This window comes from Talpa occidentalis, unplaced genomic scaffold, assembly GCF_014898055.3.
Source record: "Talpa occidentalis isolate TD23 unplaced genomic scaffold, MPIMG_talOcc4v2.1 talOcc4.17, whole genome shotgun sequence".
Lineage (NCBI taxonomy): Eukaryota > Metazoa > Chordata > Mammalia > Eulipotyphla > Talpidae > Talpa > Talpa occidentalis.
The window spans coordinates 51,779,093-51,798,933 of NW_023601754.1; the positions used below are offsets into that span (position 1 = coordinate 51,779,093).

General features: G+C 76.1%; 2 protein-coding genes across 4 annotated transcripts in view; one reads left to right on the plus strand and one right to left on the minus strand.

Moving 5' to 3' along the window:
- Nucleotides 1-92: 92 nt before the first annotated feature.
- On the minus strand, nucleotides 93-6,078 carry TOLLIP (toll interacting protein). Its single transcript, XM_037517382.2, has 6 exons — nucleotides 5,999-6,078; nucleotides 3,271-3,420; nucleotides 2,395-2,577; nucleotides 2,090-2,242; nucleotides 1,900-1,990; nucleotides 93-924 (listed from the first exon to the last, which is right to left on the minus strand). Exons 1-6 carry the CDS (start codon nucleotides 6,029-6,031, stop codon nucleotides 713-715), a joined length of 822 nt encoding a protein of 273 aa, XP_037373279.1. The 5' UTR covers nucleotides 6,032-6,078; the 3' UTR covers nucleotides 93-712.
- Nucleotides 6,079-17,912: 11,834 nt separating this feature from the next.
- BRSK2 (BR serine/threonine kinase 2) overlaps nucleotides 17,913-19,841 on the plus strand; it is a 29,832-nt gene continuing 27,903 nt past the window's right edge. For all 3 annotated transcript variants that reach the window (XM_037517391.1, XM_037517389.1, XM_037517390.1), the window contains exon 1: nucleotides 17,913-18,012. In XM_037517391.1, coding sequence (XP_037373288.1) covers nucleotides 17,919-18,012 — 94 coding nt within the window. In that variant the 5' untranslated portion in view covers nucleotides 17,913-17,918. The remainder of the gene's footprint in view (nucleotides 18,013-19,841) is intronic.

A 19,841-nucleotide genomic window follows, 5' to 3' on the forward strand; every position in this document is an offset into this window, starting at 1 on the left:
GTTTTGGGTCGGCGCCTTTCTGGTTTCCGGCCCGAGGACGGGCGTCAGCGCAGGGGTGGGGGACCTGCCCAGCGGTGGGGGCGAAGCGGCGCCTCGGCTGGAGTCAACGACAGCAGGCGGGCGCGGAGTCCTGGATCGCGTGTATTAAAGTGCGTCACGTTCGCGAGGCTGCGCAGAGCCCCTCCCGGGCGTCCTGCCCGAGGCAGGCCCACACGGCCTCAGAGGCCCCACCACCCACACCCTCGGTGGCCAGCAAGGCCGGCCTATGCCTGCCCTCCCCTCGGATCCGCAGCCAAGTCCACCCAGGAGAGGCCGAGCTGGCCCAGGGTGGGCGACGCCGGCAGAGCACGCCCGCTCCCGGGCACCGGTGCGGCCCAGGCCCACAAGCACAGCGAGGGAGAGACAGATGATTCCAGCTGGAGTTCCAGGAACACCCCCAAGCGCACGGCTGCCGGGCTCGGGCTCGGGCTCGCGCCCTAGTCTGTCCAGTCAGGTGGAAGGGCCCCCGCCGGGGCAGGAGGGTGTGGCCTGGCCAGCCCTGCAGGGAAGGACGCCCACCCCAGCGCCGCCGGCCAGGCGCCCCACATGCATCCAGACGCGTGGTGGGCTGGGCGGGCAGAGGGCAGGGCGGGGCGCCTCCACAAGCCTCGCGGGCAGGGCTCCCGGGGCCGGCGGGCAGCCCAGGGGGCGGAGGCCACTGTGGGGGGCGGGCCTAGGAGTCCTCGCCCATCTGGAGCAGGGAGTTGATGGCCGCGTCCCTGTTCCCTCTCTGGGCCTCCAGCACCGAGCGGATCACCTCCCGGTCCATGTTGGGGAACATGTCCTGGATGGCCCTCAGGTCCTCCTCGCTGCAGCGGGGCTGGGCGCTCACGGCCGGTGGCACGGGCACAGGCACCACGCCAGGGCTGCAGACGGCGGGCATCCCTGCAGGCAGGGGTGGGGCGGGGGCAGGGTATTACTGGCGCTGGCTGTTCCTGAAACGCTGCACGCCCACCCAGCCAGCCACGGAGCCTTCGCGGTGCAGGGGGAGGGCAAAGCCGACCTGGGCACAGCACGGACCGCGCCCCCCAGGCACACCTCACGGTCCGCTCCCTAGCGCTCGGCCCAGATGGCACCCGCACGAGGGGCCGGCTCACAGGCAGAGCAGCGCGGGACGGGCGGAGCCCAGAGCGTGGGAGGGTGGCCGAGCTCTGCCGGGGTCCGAGAGCCCTTCCCGACTTCTGAACTTGGCACCATTGGCTGCTTCCAAGCCTCTGGCTGCGCCAGTCACTTTCTGCCATAGCCTGCCCTGCCCACGGTCGTGCCGTTTCCTTGCTGGACAAAGCTGTGTGCCCTCCCAGGAGGCTCCCAAGTGACAGGACCCCTGACCTGTGGGCCAACCACTTGGCACACACCCTCCTCCAGGCTGGCCTGACCCCGAAGCTGGGCTAGAGGTGGCCCCAACTCCACCCGCTGTGCCCCAGAGGCCACGCTCTTACTCCAAGCACGTCCTGCCCACGTCCTGCCCTCCAGCACCTGGGCTCTGCCCGGGCCAGGGTTCAGGGACGCTGTTGGCTCGTGGTCCCAACCCATACCTGCTATCCAGACAGAGATGAAGTGGGCAGGCTCAGACATGGCCACGGCAGAGCAGCCAACCCACCTGCAGAGCCCAGGGCCACTCTGCAGCGGGCCCCTAGCATGCTGACGACAAAGGCAGCAGGCAGGCAGACAGACCAGCACACGGCTTGGGTCACAGGCAGATCAGGACCCTGCCCCGCGGCCCTAAACCCCCCAGAGCTGGCGCTGCCGTGCACCCTGGACCCTGACCCCCATCTGGCCAAGGGGAAGCACGAATGCCCTTGATGCACCCACACCTCAACCTGAGCTCTGGCCCCCTGAGACTCCCCTGGACAGACACACCTGTGATGGGCACATAGCCCACGCCCTGCTGGTACACGGTGGGCATCAGAACCACGGGCTGCGGCGGCATCATCACAGTGGCCGGCAGGGCCTGAAACAGAGACGCGCCAGGGTCTCAGGGACAGCAGGGATCCCGCGGCCCGGCCCAGACCTGCGAGGTTGCAGGGCCTCCCGCCGGGACGGGCCTCACCGTGTACGACATGACCAGGTTGATCATGCCCTCCTTGTCATCCCCCTGGCGCCCGCTCAGGCTGTACCACTCGTCCTCCACCTTGCCCTGCTTCAGGGCCTCGGGGATGGTGATGTGGGTCCAGGCGATGCGGTCATCCATGGAGAAGGCGCGCTGTGGGGACACGGGGGCACTGGGACCACCACCCCTGGAGCCCCGCCCCAGCCCCCAGATGGCCCCTCCCCGGGGACAGGCTGCGCCTCAGCGGGCCGAGCCCGGCAGCGGGGAACCGGGAGGGGAGGGCGTGGGCCGCCGCCCCGGCTCACCTCGTCGAAGATCTCCAGGTAGAAGGAGTCGACGCCCGGGGGCAGCGTGCACTGCAGGACCTTGTTCCAGCGGGGGTTCCGGGCGCCGTTGTGGGCCGTGGGGGTCTCGTACACGGCGTAGCCCAGCCGCAGGCGGCAGTAGGGGTCCATGCGGGTCATGCCGTAGTTCTTAGCCAGCTTGGCCTAAGCAGAGCTGCTGTCAAGGGATGCGCGGGGGCTGCTGCTCGCCCCTGGGGGTGCTGTGTGAGCCCAACCCCCCAGAGGCCCCTGGGCCCGGGAAGAGGGCGCTGAACCAGGCTGCCCGGCAGCCCCTCCCTACACTCCCGGTGCTCCTGGGTCTCTCCCCTCAGCCATGTGCATCGTTGAGACGCGTCACGGAGGTCTGTCCACGGCTTTGCTCAGAGCCAGGCTGAGATCGAGCACCCAGCACGCTCCGGCCCTGCCCGGCCTCTCCTCCCGCCCGCCCGGTGCTGTCAGCCACAAGCCACAGTCAAAACCCGCAGGTTCTGGCTGCAGCGCCAGTCCTGATGGGCGACCTGGGCTCGCAAGCGTCTGCACAGGCAGCCCAAGGCTCGCGGGCCGGGCGCCCCGCCACGGGATGCTTTATGAAACGGCTGGAGAGGCTCCACAGGGCGCCCATCAGCACCCAGGAGCACCGCTGACCGAGTGGGGGGCTGGCCAGCATCCCGAAACCCCACTCCAGGGGGAGGCACACTGGGCCCCGTGTCGCAGGTCTGCGCGGGGCTTGGGCCTCACCACCCGCCTCTCCCGGCTCCGCGGGCACCAGTCCGGGGCCCGGCCTCTGGACAGCCAGACAGCTGTGTGGGTTCATGGGGCCTGCTGCCGGCCCCCCGTCCCGGGGTACAGGGCGCCCACCTGCACCACGGTGATGCTGAGGCGGCCCACGGTGCCCAGAGCCCCTCCATACTGCAGCTGCTGAGCGGTCTGCGCGTCCAGCTGGGCCTGCTGCTGCTGCTGCGTGGGCGTGATGCGGAGAAAGTCCTGCGGCAGCTCCCCGATGTACACCTGCGGAGACGGGCGGCGGGTACTCAGGCAGCCTCGGGGTTCCCGCCCTAGGAACTCGGCTAACAAGGTCCGTGGCCCTCAGGCCGGGTCCATGAACACCAGCGCAGGTCCGAGGAGCAAGAAGCAGCGGCTGGAGCCCCCTAGCCACTATCACCTGCCCCCTGGCCCTGCCTCCTTCAACCAGTCCTCGCTCCCAGGGGGTCACTTCCCCAGCCTGAGGGCTCGGGGCACAGGCTGTACCTGGGGCACAGCAGTGTGCTCGCCCCAACCCCCGGGGCCCAGAGCTCGGGTGGCAGGCCCGCCGGGGCCCCACCCTCGGGAGGGGATGAGGGCTGAGGCCAGGAGGGCAGGGAGGGATCCTCTTCCAACTAAAACAAAACCCTGATGGAGGCTGGGGTCGGAGAGGCGCTGGGCGAGGTGGCCAAAGACCCCGGTGACGGGCAGCCGTGCGCCCTGCAGATGCCCCTGCCCGGCGGCCAGGGGCCGTGGTGATGACTGCGGGGACACGGGGCCTGGAGGGAACGGGCGCTGTGACGAGACCCGCCCTGCAGAGACGAGGCCCAAAGGGGACGCGGCGCCTGCCCGGCAGCCCTGAGTTGGGGAGCGGGGGCGTGCAGGAGCCTGCCTGCAGATCAGGGTGCCTGGAACAGAGGTGGTGGCCACACCCGGGGTGGAGGCCAGGCGTCAAGGCTTGGGGAGGCTCCCGCTGGGCAGGAGAGCCGGACCTACCACCCCGCATGGCCAGCCCAGCCAGAAGGGGTGTGAGGGCAGGGCCGCCCGTCGGGAGGCGGCGCTGGGCACGCAGTGGCAGAGGATCAGCCCCGACCTGCTCTGAGCAGGGCCGACCACCAGGCCACAAGGTCGGGGAGACTGGGAGGGACCGTGGCAACGGGCCTGGCATGTTGGGAGGGAGGTGGGGAGGGCTGCCCTCCCAGCCCCTGAGGCCCCCCAGCCGGCTACGCTGCTGGCTTGCCCAGTGGCCGCCTGTGCCCCTCAGAGCGCCAGCTGCCCTGCCTCCAGGGGCCTTCTGGCGGCTCCGGGCGAGAACCTGGGCTGGGCCGGGGGCAGCCTCCTCCCCCCCAGCAGCAGAGCAGGCGACAGGCCAGGCTGACGGACCTGCCCCCGCTCCACAGGCGCCCGGTGCGGCCCAGCCAGGCGGCCGTCGGGCCAAGAGGAGGCCGCGGAGGCGTGGGCCACCGAGAGCACGCGACGAGGTTCCTGGCGTGGGCGTTCAGCTCCCAGAGAAAAGGCTCTGAGTGCCCAGGGAGAGACTTGACGCTGACCCGCAGCCCCGCTCCACTGCCAGCGCCAGACAGGAGCCGGCGGGCACCCCCACAGGCCCTTCTGGCACACCGGCCCCAGGGGCGCTGCAGCTCCACACCCGGACGCTGACGACAGGGCTTTGGGACCCCAACAAGCACCCTGACCTCCGCAGCCGTCCAGGGGACAGGTAGTGGGGGGCTCGAGGGAAGGGGTCACCAAGGGGATGGCGCTCAGGCCAGCAGGTGCCGGGCAGACGGGCTCCCTTCCCAGGTGCTGCCACCTCTCCATGCGCGCGGCGGTGCGGGCGCGAGGCGGGCAGCAGGCGGCCGTGCAGGGAAGAGCCGCCCCCGCGCATCAGGCCACTGGCCCCAGACCCGCCCAGTGCCCGGCTGCCATCCGGGGAGAAGGCCGCTGGGGGGCGGGGGCACAGCCGTGAGCTCCGTGATGCTGCCCAGCAACAAGCTCTGCGGCGTCCAGGGAAGCCGGTGTCCCCCCGCTCCTGAGCCCCGGCCCGCACATCCCCCAGGACGCCCACGCCAGGCAGGGCCAGCCCCGCGGGGAAGGCGGCACCGCCCCGCTGCCCACGACGTCCCCGCCGGCGCGCGGCCCTGGCCCGCCGCTGCCCGCGCACCGACGTGCGCACGGGGCCTCGCCACCGGCCGGCGGGCAGCGTCCGGTCCCATGGCCAGTCCCCCGGCGTCCGCCCAGAGCGGGAGGCCCGCCGGCCGGCCAAGGGGGTGGCAACCACCCTGTGATCAGGCTGGGGCGCCCCGGGGACAGCCCCACCCGGGCCCGCCGCGCTGCGCCGGGCAGAGGCGCCTGGGGCGGGCGGGGCCCGGCGGCCTGACCACGGCGTCCACGGCCCCCCGCGCTGCGTCTCCCCTCCGCGCCGCCAGCGGCCCAGCGAGGGCGTCTCCGGGGCGGCCCCCCGGGGCCCGGCCAGCAAGGCCGCCCACGCTCGGCACGGGCGCCCGGCAGGACGCGCCTGCGGGCGGCCTCGGCCCTGGGGGCGGCCCTCGCGGAGGCCGGGGACCGGCCGGGCCCCGTCCCCGGGCACCCGAGCGCCCCGCGGGGAGCGGCGCCGCGGCCTGGGGCCCGCCCCGTCTCCGGCCGTCTCCTCCCGCGGCCGCGGGGGCCGCCGGCCGCTCGGCGCGGGTCCAGGCCCGGGGCCCCCCGCCCGGGGCCGCGCCAGGCCCGGGCTTCCGCCGGCGCCGCGGAGCTGTCGGGGGGCGGGCGGCGGCCTCCGGCGGAGCCGTCTGGAGCGCAGGACCCGCCCCGCCGCGCCCCGCCGCGCCGCCCGAGGCCCGGGGCTCACCGGCCCGCGCTGCGTGCTGACGGTGGTCGCCATGGAGCCGCGGGACCCTCCCGCCGAGCCGCGACGCCAACGCTCGTCCCGCGAGGCGGACGCGGCCGGTCAGCTGACTGCCCGCCCGCCGGGCGCCGTCCACCGCGCAGGCGCGAGAACGCCCCGCCCCTTCCGGCGCCGCCGCCCGCCTCTCCGGCCCGCGCCTGCGCAGTCGCTCCTCGGAGCCGGCGGTCGCGCGAAATGGCTCCCGAGCGGGCCGTGTGCGCCTGCCCGCCGGCAGCCCCGCGCCCGGAGCCCCGCCCCCGGCGGACGCGCGCACGTACGGGCGGGGCGGGAGGAGGCCGCGCGGGGCCGGGGCGCGGGGGCGGCGCGCGGCGGGGGCGGGGCTGGCCGGGAGTCTCCCGCGGCCGGTTCACGAGGCCTCGACGGGACGACGCCCCGGGCCTCTGCCCCCGCTGGCCCGCGCGCCGCCCACCCCCGGCTGCCCCTGCCCGCGGGCCTGCCGCCCCCGCCCTGGCGCCGCTTCCCGGCCGCGCCCCGGCCCCAGCCCAGTGACCCCCGCGGCCAGGCCGTCCGGGCCGCCGAGCCGCCTGCAGCCTCCGGGACCGCCCCCGCCGCTCGCCACCCGCCTGCGCCCGGCCCCTGCGGGGCGCCCGGCGGGCGAGGGCCGGAGGCGGTTGGTGCCCGAGCTGCCCCCGCGGGCCACCGCGACTCTCGGGCGGGCGGCAGCAGCAGGCTGTCCGCGGACGCAGGGTCCTGCGGGTGCGGCCCGGGCGGGCGCGGGCCGATGGAGGGGCGGGTCAGCCGCCGGGCCGAGACGGGCGCCCCGAGACGGGCGCCCCGAGAGGCAGCGCCCGGGGCGGTGGCCACGCACCGCGCACAGGAGGGCCCGTGGCTAGAGCCCGGCAGAGGACAGGCCCGGCGGGGGCCGGCCGCCGTCCGTGGGCGCCGCCCGCGCACACCGAGCCACGGCCGGGGGTGCCGCCCGCAGGCCGCCGGGGCGCGCCGTGGCCACGCGGGCGGCCGCCTCCCCGGGAGGCCTCAGGGATGGTCACGCCGGTCGCCTGGACCGCGCTGGCCAGTGACGGTCACTGCTGGTCCCAGCGGCGCCGGCCCCGGGGCCCTTCAGGGTGGGGAGACTGGGCGCAGGCCCCGTGCCCGCAGGGCCGCAGCGCCTCTCCCCGAGGTCAGTGGCCTTTGCGGCGTTCCCGGAGCTGGCGCCCCGCGGGGGGGAGGGGGGAGCTGGCGCCCCGCGGGGGGGAGGGGGGAGCTGGCGCCCCGCGCGGGGGGGGGTGAGGGGGGGCTGGCGCCCCGCGCGGGGGGGGGCGGGGGGCCGCCGGCGTCTGTCTCCGAGCCCGCCGCCCGCTCAGAGCGCCTCCTGGTTGCCCCCCCCCCGTGAGTCTGAGCGGACCTTTTTTCTTTTTCCCAATCTTGCAGCTGATTGGACCATTCAGCACCAATCAGCTCATAGCTCACACCTGATTGGTTCATTCCACGACCCAGGAAGTACCCTGTTACCTAAAAGGGCTCTGAGGAGCAGCTGCCGCTCGGCCCGGGGTGGCGCCGCGCGGGGTGGGGGGAGCGCCCGCCGGGCGCCCGTGTCCCCCTCTCTGTTCGCGGCCAGCTCCCCCCCCCCCCGCTCCTCCCCAGCTCCTTGCTCGCAGCTCGGCCGCCTGATTGGCTTTTATTGGGTGCGGGTGGGAGCCTCGACCAGCCCATCTTCAAAATAACGGATTCAAACCCAGATTCTGGGGCCTCCCCGGGGCGCAGCGGCTGAGCGCTGGGTGGCGAAGCTGCCCGCGGCCTCTGCGGCGCCGGTTCGATCCCCGGCTGCTCCCCGGCCACCACCGGAGGAGGGTCCCGCATGGCGCGCAGACCTCTCCTGCCGCCCGCTGCTCCCCTCAGCAGTGTCCTTCGGCCCTTCTGCCTGCTCTGCTCCCCGCTCTGGCTCTGGCGGGTCCTCTCACCCTCCCGCGCTTCTGCCTGTGCCCAGGGCTTGTGTAGACAAAACAAGCAAACAAACGAGTAAATAAAGATAAATCTTAAAAAGAAAAAAACAAAACCCAAACTCCGGCCGTGGCCTCGCCCGTCCCGGGAGCGCGGGCGCGAGCACAGCAGCACCGGGGCGGCCCGCCCCACGCCCCACGCCCCACGCCCGGCCCGGCCCGGCCCGGCGCCCCGAACGCCGCGTGTCTCCCCTTCCCCCCCAGCCCCTACGCGGCTGCCCGCCGGGCGCCCACCAGGCCGCCGCCCCCCCCCGGGCCGCGGGGCGGGACCCAGCGCCCACCCGCCGCCCCGCACCCCGAGGGCTGCCGCGACCGGCCCGCGGGCCCCGGTGGCGGCCGCTCCCCGCGCCCGCGGAGGCCGACCCCGCGCGGGCTGCAGCTCCGGCGGCCGCCGAGGCGCGGCTCGGAGAGGACCGGAGGGCGCCCGCCTCGGGCGGGCTCCAGACTCGGCGCGCGGGCCGTGTCGGCGCCCCCGACTGCCCCTCAGAGGACGCCACTGACTGGCCAGGAGGCGTCTCCCCGGCGGCTCCAGCTCTTGAATTTAGAGGCGCGCGCAGCCGTCAGGGGACCCGCCGGGGCGCGGGGGCCGCCCGTGTGTCCGCGGTGGCAGCGGCTGCGCGGCCCTTTTAAGTTAACAGGGTACGGCCTGCTCGTGGAATGGACCAATCAGGTGTGACCGATGAGCTGATTGGTGCTAAGTGGTCCAATCAGACTTTTGCTACCAGGACCCAGCCTCACTCAAGTCAGGGGTGGCAGGAAAGCCTCAGAGCCCTTTCTCGCGAAGCGCACTTCCTGGGTTGTGCAATGGACCAATCAGGTGCTATGGGCTGATGGGTAAATATCCAATCAGCCACAGGATTGAAAAATGCTCCAATCAGGCTTGTGGGCGGGGCACCCCGAGGGAGCATATAAGGCAGGGCAGGCGGCGGCTGAGAGCGGAGACCCGGCCCTTGAAGAGGGCGCAGCGGTGACCTCCGAGGAGAAGCCGCTCCCGAGGACGCGGCGCTGCCCCGGCCGCTGCTGAGAGGGCCCGGGCCGGCCCGGCGTCTCAGAGCTGCTGCTGCTGCTGCTGCTGGCGGCGCCTGGCCACCCGCGGGAGCCGGGACGCGGGCGCCTGGGCTGGCGGCGGCCGCCGCGCCGGTCGGGCCCCGGGCGAGTGGTGCGGCCGCTGCGGAGGCCGCTGGCTGAGGCGGCCGCCGTGTGTGGCCCCACGAGCCTCCCGCCTCCTCGCGCGCGGGCTGAGCCCCAGGCCGCTCCCCGAGCCGAGGCCCGGCCTGACCCGTCCCTGGGCGGGCTGCGGGCGGCGCGGCGCGGCGCGGGTCGGGCCGGGTCGTGCCCCCCCAGGCCGGGTGCGGGCCGCGGCGCCCGCTGAGCCGCCCCCGGGGTCCCTTGGCCCGCCTCAGCCCGCCCGCCCGCGCGCGCGCCGGCGCCTTGAGCTGGTGGCCGGGCGGCCCGCGGGGACAGGGCGCCGGGCAGGCGCGCCTCGGGCCGCCCCTCGTCAGCCGGGGGCGGCGGCCGGAGCCCCCTCCCGGGCGAGCCCCCGGCAGCGCGGGGCGCCCGTTTCCCTGCGAGCCGGCCCTGGGGCGCCCCGCACCCCCCGCCGAGGCAGAAGCCCCGCCCTGGCGCGTCCTCGGGGCTGCGGGCGTCGGGGCGGCCGTGCCGGCCTCCCCCGCGCCGTCCTCCGCCGCGGGGCGCGGGCGTCTCCCCGGCCGCCTTGCGCGGGGCCTCGGCCTCTCCGCTGCTGGCTGCTGGCGTGGGCGGCGCGGCCGGGGGCGTCGCGTCTCCAGGCGGGGGCCGCGTCCCTCCAGCGCAGGCCCCGCCGCGGGGGCCCCTCTGCGCCCGGACCCGCCTGTCCCCGCGCGAGGGCTGGACGCCGTCCGTGCGTCCGCGGCGCGTGGCTCGCTGAGCGGAGCGCGCGGGTGCCCGGGCGACACGGGCGAGGCCCCCGCTCGTCGGGGTGACCTAGTCGCGCGGGCTGCCTGCCCCGCGTGGGAGCTGCGGCCACCCCGGCGCGCGGCCACCCGCTTGTTTGTTTTGCTTTCCTGGCCCCCCCCGGGGTCGAATCCCCACGGTCACCCGCGCGCCGCTGTCCCGCGGCCCCTGCAGGGGGTGGGCGCGGTCGACCCGCTCTTAATGGGCCCTGCCTGGGGGCGGGGGAGAAAGGGGTGCGCCTTCCCCCGCCTCTGCTCTCCGGGGCCCTCGCGCTCGGGGCTCGTGGGCCTGCGGTGGGCTTCGTGGGCAGCGGCGAGAGGAGCCCGTCTGGTCACTGCGCACGAGGCGCTGGCACGGCCCTGCGGGCATGAGCACGCGGCCACCCAAGGCCCGGGCACTGCCCCTGCCCAGGACGGTGGGCACCGAGGTCAGGGCTGTTCCCGGTGCCCAAGGCCAGTGCGCCTGGACGGCCCACGCGCAAGGAGCCGCCGTCGTCCAGGGCCCACAGAAAGCTGGGAGGGTAAAGGAGCGGGGCTCCGCCAGCTGCCGGCCGGGGCGAGAGTGTGGGGGCCCCGCGGCCAGAGCGCACCCCGCACCCAGGCGGGGCCCAAGCACAGTTGTTTGTGTGGCAGAGCCAGCGCCTGGGGACCCACCCTGGAGAGGGCGCGGGCAGAGGTGCCCGGGGACCCTCCCCTTAGGGACCTCCCTGTTCCAACACAGCCGCTGGCAACACGGACAAACACCGTCAGCAGCTGTCTGGGGGGCGGGGTGTCATCAGGCAAAGGCCGGCAGCCCTGCTGGGAGGCCCCCAGGCCAGGCGGGTAGCGGGTCCTCTGGGCACTTCCAGCTTAAAGAGTCAGGGGGACACTCCCCGGTTCTCGGGGAGGCTGGATTCCGGGGACGGGGAGGGAGCCGGCACGCAGGAGACTGGCCCCACACTCCCCGCTGCAGGTGTCCCGGTCCTGCTCCCGCGGCGCTGTCCACGGGGTGGGTGGTCATGGAGGCCAGCGCCGCGGGAGCCCACCGAGGCGAGGTCCCAGAGGCCCGGCCTCCGCAGGAGCGGCAGGGCGGCTGGGGCCGGGGCACTGGGGGTGGCGAGGGGCCGGCGGGTGGCCGCACGTGTGTCACCACGAGGGTAAGCACAGCTGGACACCGCAGGGGCCCCTGGACTGAGCGCCTTTGGGCAGTGGAGTCGGGGGCCCTGGGCCGGGGGTGCCCCCAGCGTCCCTTCTACAAGCTGCCAGCGTGGCCACTGCACACTGGCCACGGCCACTCTCAACTCTGGGTTGTCACCTGGGTTGACTGGCCAGTGATCGGAGGCTCTGGGCACTTAAGCGGGACTGACAAAGGGGCATCTTTGTCAGGGGTCAGAGGTCACCCTGACCTCTGGTTGGTTCTCCTGGCCACCAGCCCCTCCCCCCACCAACAGGAAAGGACCAGCTTTCTCCCCAGGAATCCCAAGGTTTGGGGGGCTCCGAGCCCAGACGAGAACGAAGACCAAAGGCCACTTCTCACGCTGACCACAGCCTGGGTGAGACCCAGAAGCGGCAGCGTCCCCCCCGCTGGCAGCCGACAGCCAACACCCGCCGCCCCCCAGCCCCTGCCCGCCCCGCCCCCTCGCGGCGCCTGCCTGGGCCCCACCCGCCCCCAGCACTGGCCCTTGCGCAGGCCTCAGGCTCCATCCGTGCACCTGCTTCGGGCCGCGCCCCAGCACCAGCCCGAGCCCCAGGACGCGGAGGCGTCGTCCTGCTGGCTTCGAGGGCCGCGTGGGCTCCCCTCCTGCCGGGCTCTGGCTCCCGGGGCGGTTCTCACCCGTGTGGTGCGGGGAGCCCTGCCGCGGCCTCTCACGCCGCGCTGCCTCAGACCGAGGCCCCCGGCCAGGCAGCCGCCCGAGACCCGCGCGGGGTGAGCTGCGCCTCAACATCCCACGGCCCGCCGGGCGCGAGGGCGACGGTCCCTGGTCTTCGCAGGCGACGGTGGCACCCGAGAAACGTGCGTGTGGGCCTCCTTGCCGGGCGCCGGCCTCTGGCGGGGCAGGCAGGGCCCACCCCGGTGCCCGCCCTCCTCAGCGGAGCCTCTGCCCTGGAGCCCCGGGGCGCGCCAGGCCCACCCAGGCCCCGCCCGGCTCTCTGGCCCACCACGGGGTCTCCGTCGGGTCACACCCGGCAACCGGCCCGGGCAGGGGCCCAGGGCGCGGCCGACGAGCGTCCTCTGCCGCCCGGGAGCGGCCGCCACACAGCGGGGCGCCAGCAGCCTCGTGGGAGGAAGAACCCAGGTCGTGCGGGTGCACCCGGCACCGCTCCCCGGACGGGCCCGCCGCTTCCAGAGTCGCCCGGAAGCCGAGTGCCCGCTGGGGCGGCGCCCGCAGCGCGGGGTGGGTTCAGGGTGAACGAATCCAGCGCTGAGCGGACGGGCCCACCTCGGAGACGGCGCTGCTCGCGACGCGTGGCTCTAAAAATTACGGTCGCTGGGGGACGCCTCCGGAGGAAGTGACCTCCCGGGCCGCCTTCGCGTGCCAGGAATGAAGAGGCGGCCCAGGGCGAGGCCCATCCTTCGGGTGCTGGTTTACCCCGCTCCCCCCCTTCCCCTCCTCCTCCCCCCGCCGTGGCCGCGGTCAGCTGTCCGGGGGCAGCCCCGCCGGGCCCGCCGCGGTGGCGTCTGTCTCTGCCAGGCGGGGACCCTCGGCTCTGCCGGCTGCTCTTGGCCGCTCTCGTCCGCTCGCGGGACTTTCCTTCGCCCGCTGGTGGGGTCGGCGCATTCCAAGCGTGGTTCTTGGCTTCCGTGTTCGCTTCTTTCGAGAAAGGTGGTTATGAAAAAGGGGGGGGCGAGGGGCCAGAGTCCTCCCGGCGCCTCTGGCCCCACCACGCCCGGCCCCACCACGCCTCCAGCGCCCTCTGGCGGCACCAGGGCCCGCGGCTGCCAGCCTCTGAGGACAGCCCGCCCGCGGACTCCCGGGGCCCCTGCAGAGGACGCCCAGGCCCGTCTCCCGCCCACCATCTCGGGGTCTCCTCTGCATCCTCAGGGCGCGTCTTCCCGCAGCCGATGCCGGTGCCAGTCTGTCTCCCCAGAGTCACCTGGTCCAGGTGGGGGCCGGGCCCTGGGGCCTCTGCGGGGCGTGGCTGATGCGCCCCCTCCCCGCGTCCTCGGGCCGCCCCTCTGTGCGTGTGTGGGTCCTGGTCCCTCCTCTTAGGGGTCACGGGCCTGGGGTCAGAGCCCCTGTACCCCCACTTGACCTCAGCCGCCTCTGGGAAGACCCCCCCGCACACTGCCATCCCGTGCAGGGCGCAGCGGGCACGGGCTCAGGACCCCGCGGCCAGCGCTCTCCCTGGCTCCGGCCGCTCTTACGGGGACAGCTTGGCTCTGTCCAGGTGACGTCGAGTCGTGTCCTTCAAGCCGCCAGCACATTGTGGGCGCAGCGAGACACGGGGTGCCAGGGCCTCATGAGCCAGTGCTGAGCTTGGCGACGGCCTGGCCGCCGCCGGCTGTCACCCCTGACGTCCCCGGCTCTGGGCGGCAGACGGGGCAGCTGCCGCTGTTTGGCGGGGCCCGGGGGTGGGCCTGGGGCCGTGGGGGCCGCGCTGGGCCCGAGCCCGCAGAAAGAGGAGCTGCCCGCAGACGCCCAGAGGTGGGTCCCGGCCACAGCAGCTCCGAGGCCTCCCAGGGCCAGGCCCCGGGGCAGGCTGTGCTGCGGCCCAGGGGGGCAGGGCAGTACTGGCTTGGGGCTGGGGGGGCAGGGCAGCAGCCCCGCGCTGTTCTCTCCTGAAACACTGTGCACGGGCTTGGGTGGCGGCACAGCAGGCCCACCTGCACCCCAGCCGGCCGCGGGCAGCTCAGGGGCATCCGCGCTGCCCCCAACATTCAAACTGCAGCTCTGGCCCCTAAAACACGTGCTCTGCAGCCCCCTGGGGAAGTCACAGAGGGCCTGCTCCCCGCATTCTCAGGGACCCCCCCAACGTGCTCCCGAGGAGCAGCCGCGGAGGCCCCACTCCTTGCCTGAGCCCCCTCCTGCTGGAATGTAAATGAGGAGCCTTCAGCTTGACGGACGGCCGCTGGCCGTCCCCCCGCCCGGCCCACCTGCCCGTCTGGCGGCGCCCTGGGAGGCCTGGGCACCTGCCAGCTGCCGCCTTTGTCCCCCCGGAGGACCCTTCTCTGTGGCCTGCTGGGCCGCCGGGCCGGCCGTGGGGCCGCCGTGCTGGGTGGGGGTGGCGGCCGCCCAGGCTCTGACCCCACCGCGCTGGCCGGCCTGGGCCTGCCGGGGGACCCCCTCGTGCTCTGCCCCCCCACCTGCCGGCCCGGCCTCGGGCTTGGGCTCTGCAGCAGCCTCAGGTGCGGCGGGGGGGGGCTGCGCCATGCGTGGGTCCCTGGGCGTGCGGGTCTCGGCCCCCCTTGAGCCGCCTTGTCCTTGCCAGGAGAAGGGAGCAGCGGCCCTCAGGGCCGCATCGGGGCACAAGGGCGCTCGGGCCCCTCCCCAGGGCACCCCCACGCTGTGCTTCGCCGAGGACCGTTTTCGCCAAGCCACACAGACACGCTCTGAAGGGGACTGTGTGGGCCTCCTCGCGCCTGTGCGCGTGAGCGTGTGTGCTCGAGTGTGTGGGCGTGTGCGGGGGAGTGTGAGTGTGTGTGAGGGGAGTGTGTGCTTGAGCGCGTGTGAGCGTGAGGCGCGACGGGGCGGCATTAGTCAGGCACCCCCATAACCAAGGCGCAGAAGGGAAGACGACCGGCCACGGGTGACCACGCAGGCCGGGCCCGCAAACTCGGAGGCGGCCGGCGGGCAGTGACACCCCTGATGACCGGCACCCCGCGGCACCCGCTGCGTCCTGCTCGCGGAGGCGGGCTCTTGCCGCGCCCCGACCCTGGGCCCTGCTCCGGGCAACAGCGCGTTTGATGTGCTGCTCGGAGCTCTGAAAGGCAAGTTGTAACGAAAACAAAATGGAAAACATAAACGGGCCCATGAGGCGGCGGGCGCGGCCCTGGGGTCTCCGTCACGCGGGGAAAGCCGGGCGCCGGGCCGGGAGGGCGGGGGTGAGCCGCAACTCGCCGCGCGTCCTGTCTGGAGATGCCCGTGAGCCCGACGGCGCAGCCCCCGGGCCCGAGGGAGGCACGTGCGCCCCGCGCCCCCCCAGGGGTGTGCTCCAGCAGAGACGGGCTCAGGCGAGGGGGGTCCTGAGGACGCAGACTGTTCAGGAAGAAACGGCCTCAAGACGTGCGGCCAGACAGAGTCGTCCCGCACAGGCGCCCGGCCGACGAGTCCTGGCCCGCGGCCTCTCGGCGGGGTCTGCCGACTCCACGGGCATCAGCGCCGAGGCCCCGGCTCCTCACGCGGCGGGAAGGCTGCCCGGCGCCTCCGGACATGCCAGACAGGGAGGCCCGCGCCAGGTGGCCCTGCAGGCCCGGGGCTGGCTCAGCTGGGGCAGAACGTGGCCACTGCCGCTGTGATGGGCCCCAGCTGAACGGTCCGCCCGGCGGAGGCGGAGAAGCCGCTTGAGGAACCCAGCACCCTGGCACGACGGAACATTCCGGAGGGACATCGCCCGCGGCCCTGGGGGCTCCGGGGAGGAACAGAGACATTGGGGTGGAGGAGGGAAGCCAAGCCCTGCCCTTCTGGACACCCTGCAGGCCTCACTGGATGGTCAGGGCTGGTGGTCAGGGCCCTCTTGTCTCGAGCCGGCACAAGTGGCCCGGGCCGGGGCTGAGACGGTGCTGGCAGGTGTGCAGCCCACGTGCACGAACACAGGCGCGCGGGCCGGGGGGTGGCCAGGCGCGGTCAAGGGGCGGCCGGGGTGGGGGCAAAGAGTAAAGAGGAAAACGGAAGACGTTGCCAGAGTCCGCAAACTCGCCTTGCTGGGGCGCGTGGACGCACCCCCGCCACGGCCTGCCCGTGGCCCTCCCTGGCTGCCCCAGCGGCTGTGTTCTGCTGGCAAGTCAGTGGGGCGCTGTGCAGCCCCAGTTGGGGCATTTAAAGTCGGCACACGCGGGGGGGAGCGGCGGAAGGGGCGCCCGCTGGCTGAGGCGCGCCCGGGCCCTGCTCACAGACGCCCCCGCCCACCACGCTCCGGGCCTGGAGGGCGACTGGTCTCAGCGGGCCCGGCTTGGACATGCGGCACCGGAGACAGAGGCCATGCAAGGAGGTGGGGTGCTGGCTGGGCTGCCAGCCGCCCCTCGGCCCCCACGAGACGACGCCTTCTGGAGGGAGTGCGCGACGTGTGGGCAGCGGGTGCGGGAGAGGAGCAGGGAACTGGCCCCCAGGCCCCGCGGGGGGGGGCTCGCGGGGGCCAAGGGTGAGCGTGGAGCTGCAGAGTGGGGGCTGCCGGGGAGCCAAGGGGCCTGGAGAAACACCGGTGGTGGCAGGACACAGCGGACGATGAGCGGCCCCAGGGCTGGGGCGGAGGGAAGTGGGGTCCTGGAAGCCAGGAGTCTCTGCCCGCCCCAGAGCGCCCGACAGGCCCCGCGGGCTGGGAGTCCGGCGGGACGAGGAGCCGCAGGGCGCCTCCCGCCCGGCGTCCGGGCTCCTGAAGTGCAGCTGCCCCAGCCCCGGCCTCGGGGCCTGCTTGGGGGTCTGCGTCACACGGGGCCCCACGCCCGGCCCCCCCAGACCCGGGGCCTGCCGGAGGCCCCGCCCGCCGGGCACCTGCAGACCCGCCGGCGGGAGCCGAGACCCGCGCGGCCTGAGCCGGAGGCCGAGCCCCCGCGAGGCGGCTGTGCGGTCGCCTGGTCCCCGCGAAGCCCCCGGCGAGCGGCCCGCGGGGCGCAGGGCGCGGGGCTCACGGGGTCCGGCCCCCGCCGCGCCCGCCCGCTCGGGAGGCGCCGGAGCTCGCCGGGGCGGCCGGCCCTGCGCCCCGCGGACGCGCCTCGGGCCGGACCGAGAGCCCGCGGCCCAGCGCCGCGCCCGCAGGAGGAGGCGGCCCGCCCCGCCGGGGCCCAGGGAGCCCGCGCGCCCCCGCAGGCCGCCCCCGGGGTCCGCACCCCCCGCCGGCCGGGCACGGCCCCGGGCCCACGCCCGCCCCCGCCCCGCCCCGCCCCGCCCCGCCCCGCCCCGCGCCAGGCCCCGCGGCCGCGGCGTGCGGGGATGCGCCCCGGGATGGGGACGCCCGCCCGGCCCCGCCCCGCCCCGCCCCGCCCGGCCCCGCCCCGCCCCGCCGGGCCCGGCCCCGCCCCGCCCGGCCCCGCCCGCCCCGCCCCGCCCGGCCCCGCCCGGCCCCGCCCGGCCCCGCCCGGCCTCCCGGAGCCGCGCTCCCGGGCGTAGGCGGCCGCGGGACAGGCCCGGGCGGGGCGGGGCGGGGCGGGGGCGGGGCGAGGCCGCTGCTGATTGGCCAGAGCGCTGACTGGCGGGCCCGGGAGCCACTGGCCACCGCCGCTGCAGCCGCTTGCGTTCGCTGGGGCTCGGCGCGGCGCGGCGCGGCGCGGCGCGGCTCGGCTCGGCTCGCCTCTGCTCGGCTCGGCTCGACTCGGCGGCTCGGCTCGGCTCGACTCGGCGGCTCGGCTCGGCTCGGCTCTGCTCGGCTCGGCTCGGCTCGGCGGCTCGGCTCGGCTCGGCTCGGCGGCTCGGCGGCTCGGCTCGGCTCGGCGGCTCGGCTCGGCTCGGCTCGGCTCGGCGGCTCGGCTCGGCTCGGCTCGGCGGCTCGGCTCGGCTCGGCTCGGCTCGGCTCGGCGGCTCGGCTCGGCTCGGCTCGGCTGCGCGGCCGCGGGCAGACGGGCGTGCGCTGGGGGCGCGGGGCGCGGGGCGCGGGCCTCGGCGGCGGCGGCGGAAGCCTGGTGCCCCCGCCCGCCCTGAGCTCGCGGCGCGGCGGAGGCATCGCCCGGCCGGGCCGATCCCGAGCGGGCGCGGGGGGCGGCGGCGCGGGGGGCGCGGGGGGCGCGGGGGGCGCGCGCGGCCGCGGCGCCGCCGACCGGCCCGGCGGACGGACGGGCGGACGGGCGGACGGGCGGACGGGCGGACGGGCTCGCGGACGCGCCCTCCTGCCGCCGCCCCGCCCGGGGCCCGCCTCGGAGCGATGACATCGACGGGCAAGGACGGCGGCGGGGCGCAGCACGCGCAGTATGTGGGGCCCTACCGGCTGGAGAAGACGCTGGGCAAGGGGCAGACAGGTGCGTGCGCGGGGCCGGGGCGCGGGGGCGCCGGGGGCGGGGGCCGGGGTGCTGGGGCGCCGGGGGGGCCGGGGCCGGGGGTGCTGGGGCGCCGGGGGTGCTGGGGCGCCGGGGGGGCCGGGGCCGGGGGCGCGGGGCCGGGGGGGCCGGGGGTCCTGGGGGGCCGGGGCGCGGGGGCCGGGCGCGGGCCGGCGGGCGCGGGCGAACAATGGGGGCCGCGGGCTGGCGGGGCCTGCAGGCCGCAGGCGGGGCCGGCGCGCCAAGGACACGCGGCTCGGCCGGCGGCGGCGGCAGGTGCGCGCGGCCCATTGTGCGCGCGGCCCATTGTGCGGGGCGGGCGCGGGGCGCGGGGCGCGGGCGCGGGCGGGGGCGGGGCGCGGGGGGCGGGCGCGGGGGCGGGCGCGGGGGGCGGGCGGCGTCTGCCCCGCGGCCCCCGGGCGCCCCTCGCCCGCCGCCCCGGCCGCCCGGGCTGGACAGCGCCTCGGCGCTCGGCTGCGGGCCGGGAGGGCGGCCGGGCGGGGCCCGCCGGGACCCCTGGCGCGGGAGGGGCTCCCCGGGCCCGCGTCCTCCCGGCCGGCGCGGACCCCCGGGGCGGCCCCGGCCATTTCCTTTCTCCTCCCGGGGCGCCGCCGCCCCGACTGTCCCCGCCGGCCGCGCGCGGTCAGCCCCGGAGCAGGCGCGGGCGGCGCGGGCGGCGGGGCCTCCCCAGGGCCGGGGCGCAGGCGGGGCGCGCGGGGGCGGGGGCCTGCGCCCAGGTCGGCGGGCCCCTCGCACCCTGACGGGCGCCCCGGGCTGGGCACGGCGGCGGGGAGCCCCCACTCGCGCAGGCCGGGCCTGCAGACCCGGGGCGGGGCGGGTGGGCGCCTCGCTATCCCGCGGGGGGCAGCTCCGGGCGGTCCCCTGAGGCTGGCGGAGCGCGAGGACGGCCCAGCGTGGAGCGCCGTGTCCCTGGCGGCCCGGCCGGCCTCGTCTGGGCTGGCCTTCTGTGGGGGACCTCGAGGAGGGCTGTGCGCTGAACCCCGCGCCCCCCACACCTGACCTGCGGGGCAGCCACTCTCCCGGCCCCCAGTCCTCCTGCCCACGTCCTGCGCAGAGGGCCGGGGAGCAGCCTGGCCTCTCGCCTGCTGGTCCAGGCTCCCCAGCCGCTGCCCGCCCGGGCGCTGCCCCCCGGCACAGGCCCCAGGCCCGGGGTCCACCACCCACGAGTCCAGCTGGGGGTCTAGGGCTTCGTCTGTGTCTGGGACCTGGCCCTGCCCCTCCGGCGGAGTCTGAGCTCCTGGTGGGCTGGGGGCCGTGGCCGCGACCTGCTGTCCCGTCTGCCCGCGGACGCTCTGGGCTGCTGCTGGATCTCTGACCTGTAGGTGGGCTCACGGGGGGGTGGAACGGGGGTGGGGCACGTGAGAGGGCCCCGGAGCTGGGGGGCCCCAAGTCTCGCCTGGAGGAGCCGGTGAGGAGCGGTTGGGTCCCGGTAAGGGCGGGCGGGGGCAACGCCTGAGCCAGTGCCCGGCCGCAGCCAGTGGGGTGGGGGTCGGCAGGCGAGCAGCGTCCTGGGGGGAGCCCTGGCCTCACCCTTTGAGAGCTCCCCTCCCGCCTGGGTCTGTGGCGCCCCATTTCCAGGCCAGGAAACAGCTCCAGGCGGCTCTGAGGGCAGTGGGCCTGGCCCGCTTGGCTGCTCTGCGGGGCTGGCTCTCGGGGTCCGAGGGCGCGGGGCCCGTGCAGGGGCCGGGGTAGGCAGGAAGCCCACGCCCCAACCCCGCGCTGCCCCATCTGCCCCTCCTGGCTGAGAGCAGTGGGTCCCTGCGGGCCCCCCAGGGATCTCCGAGGGGTGG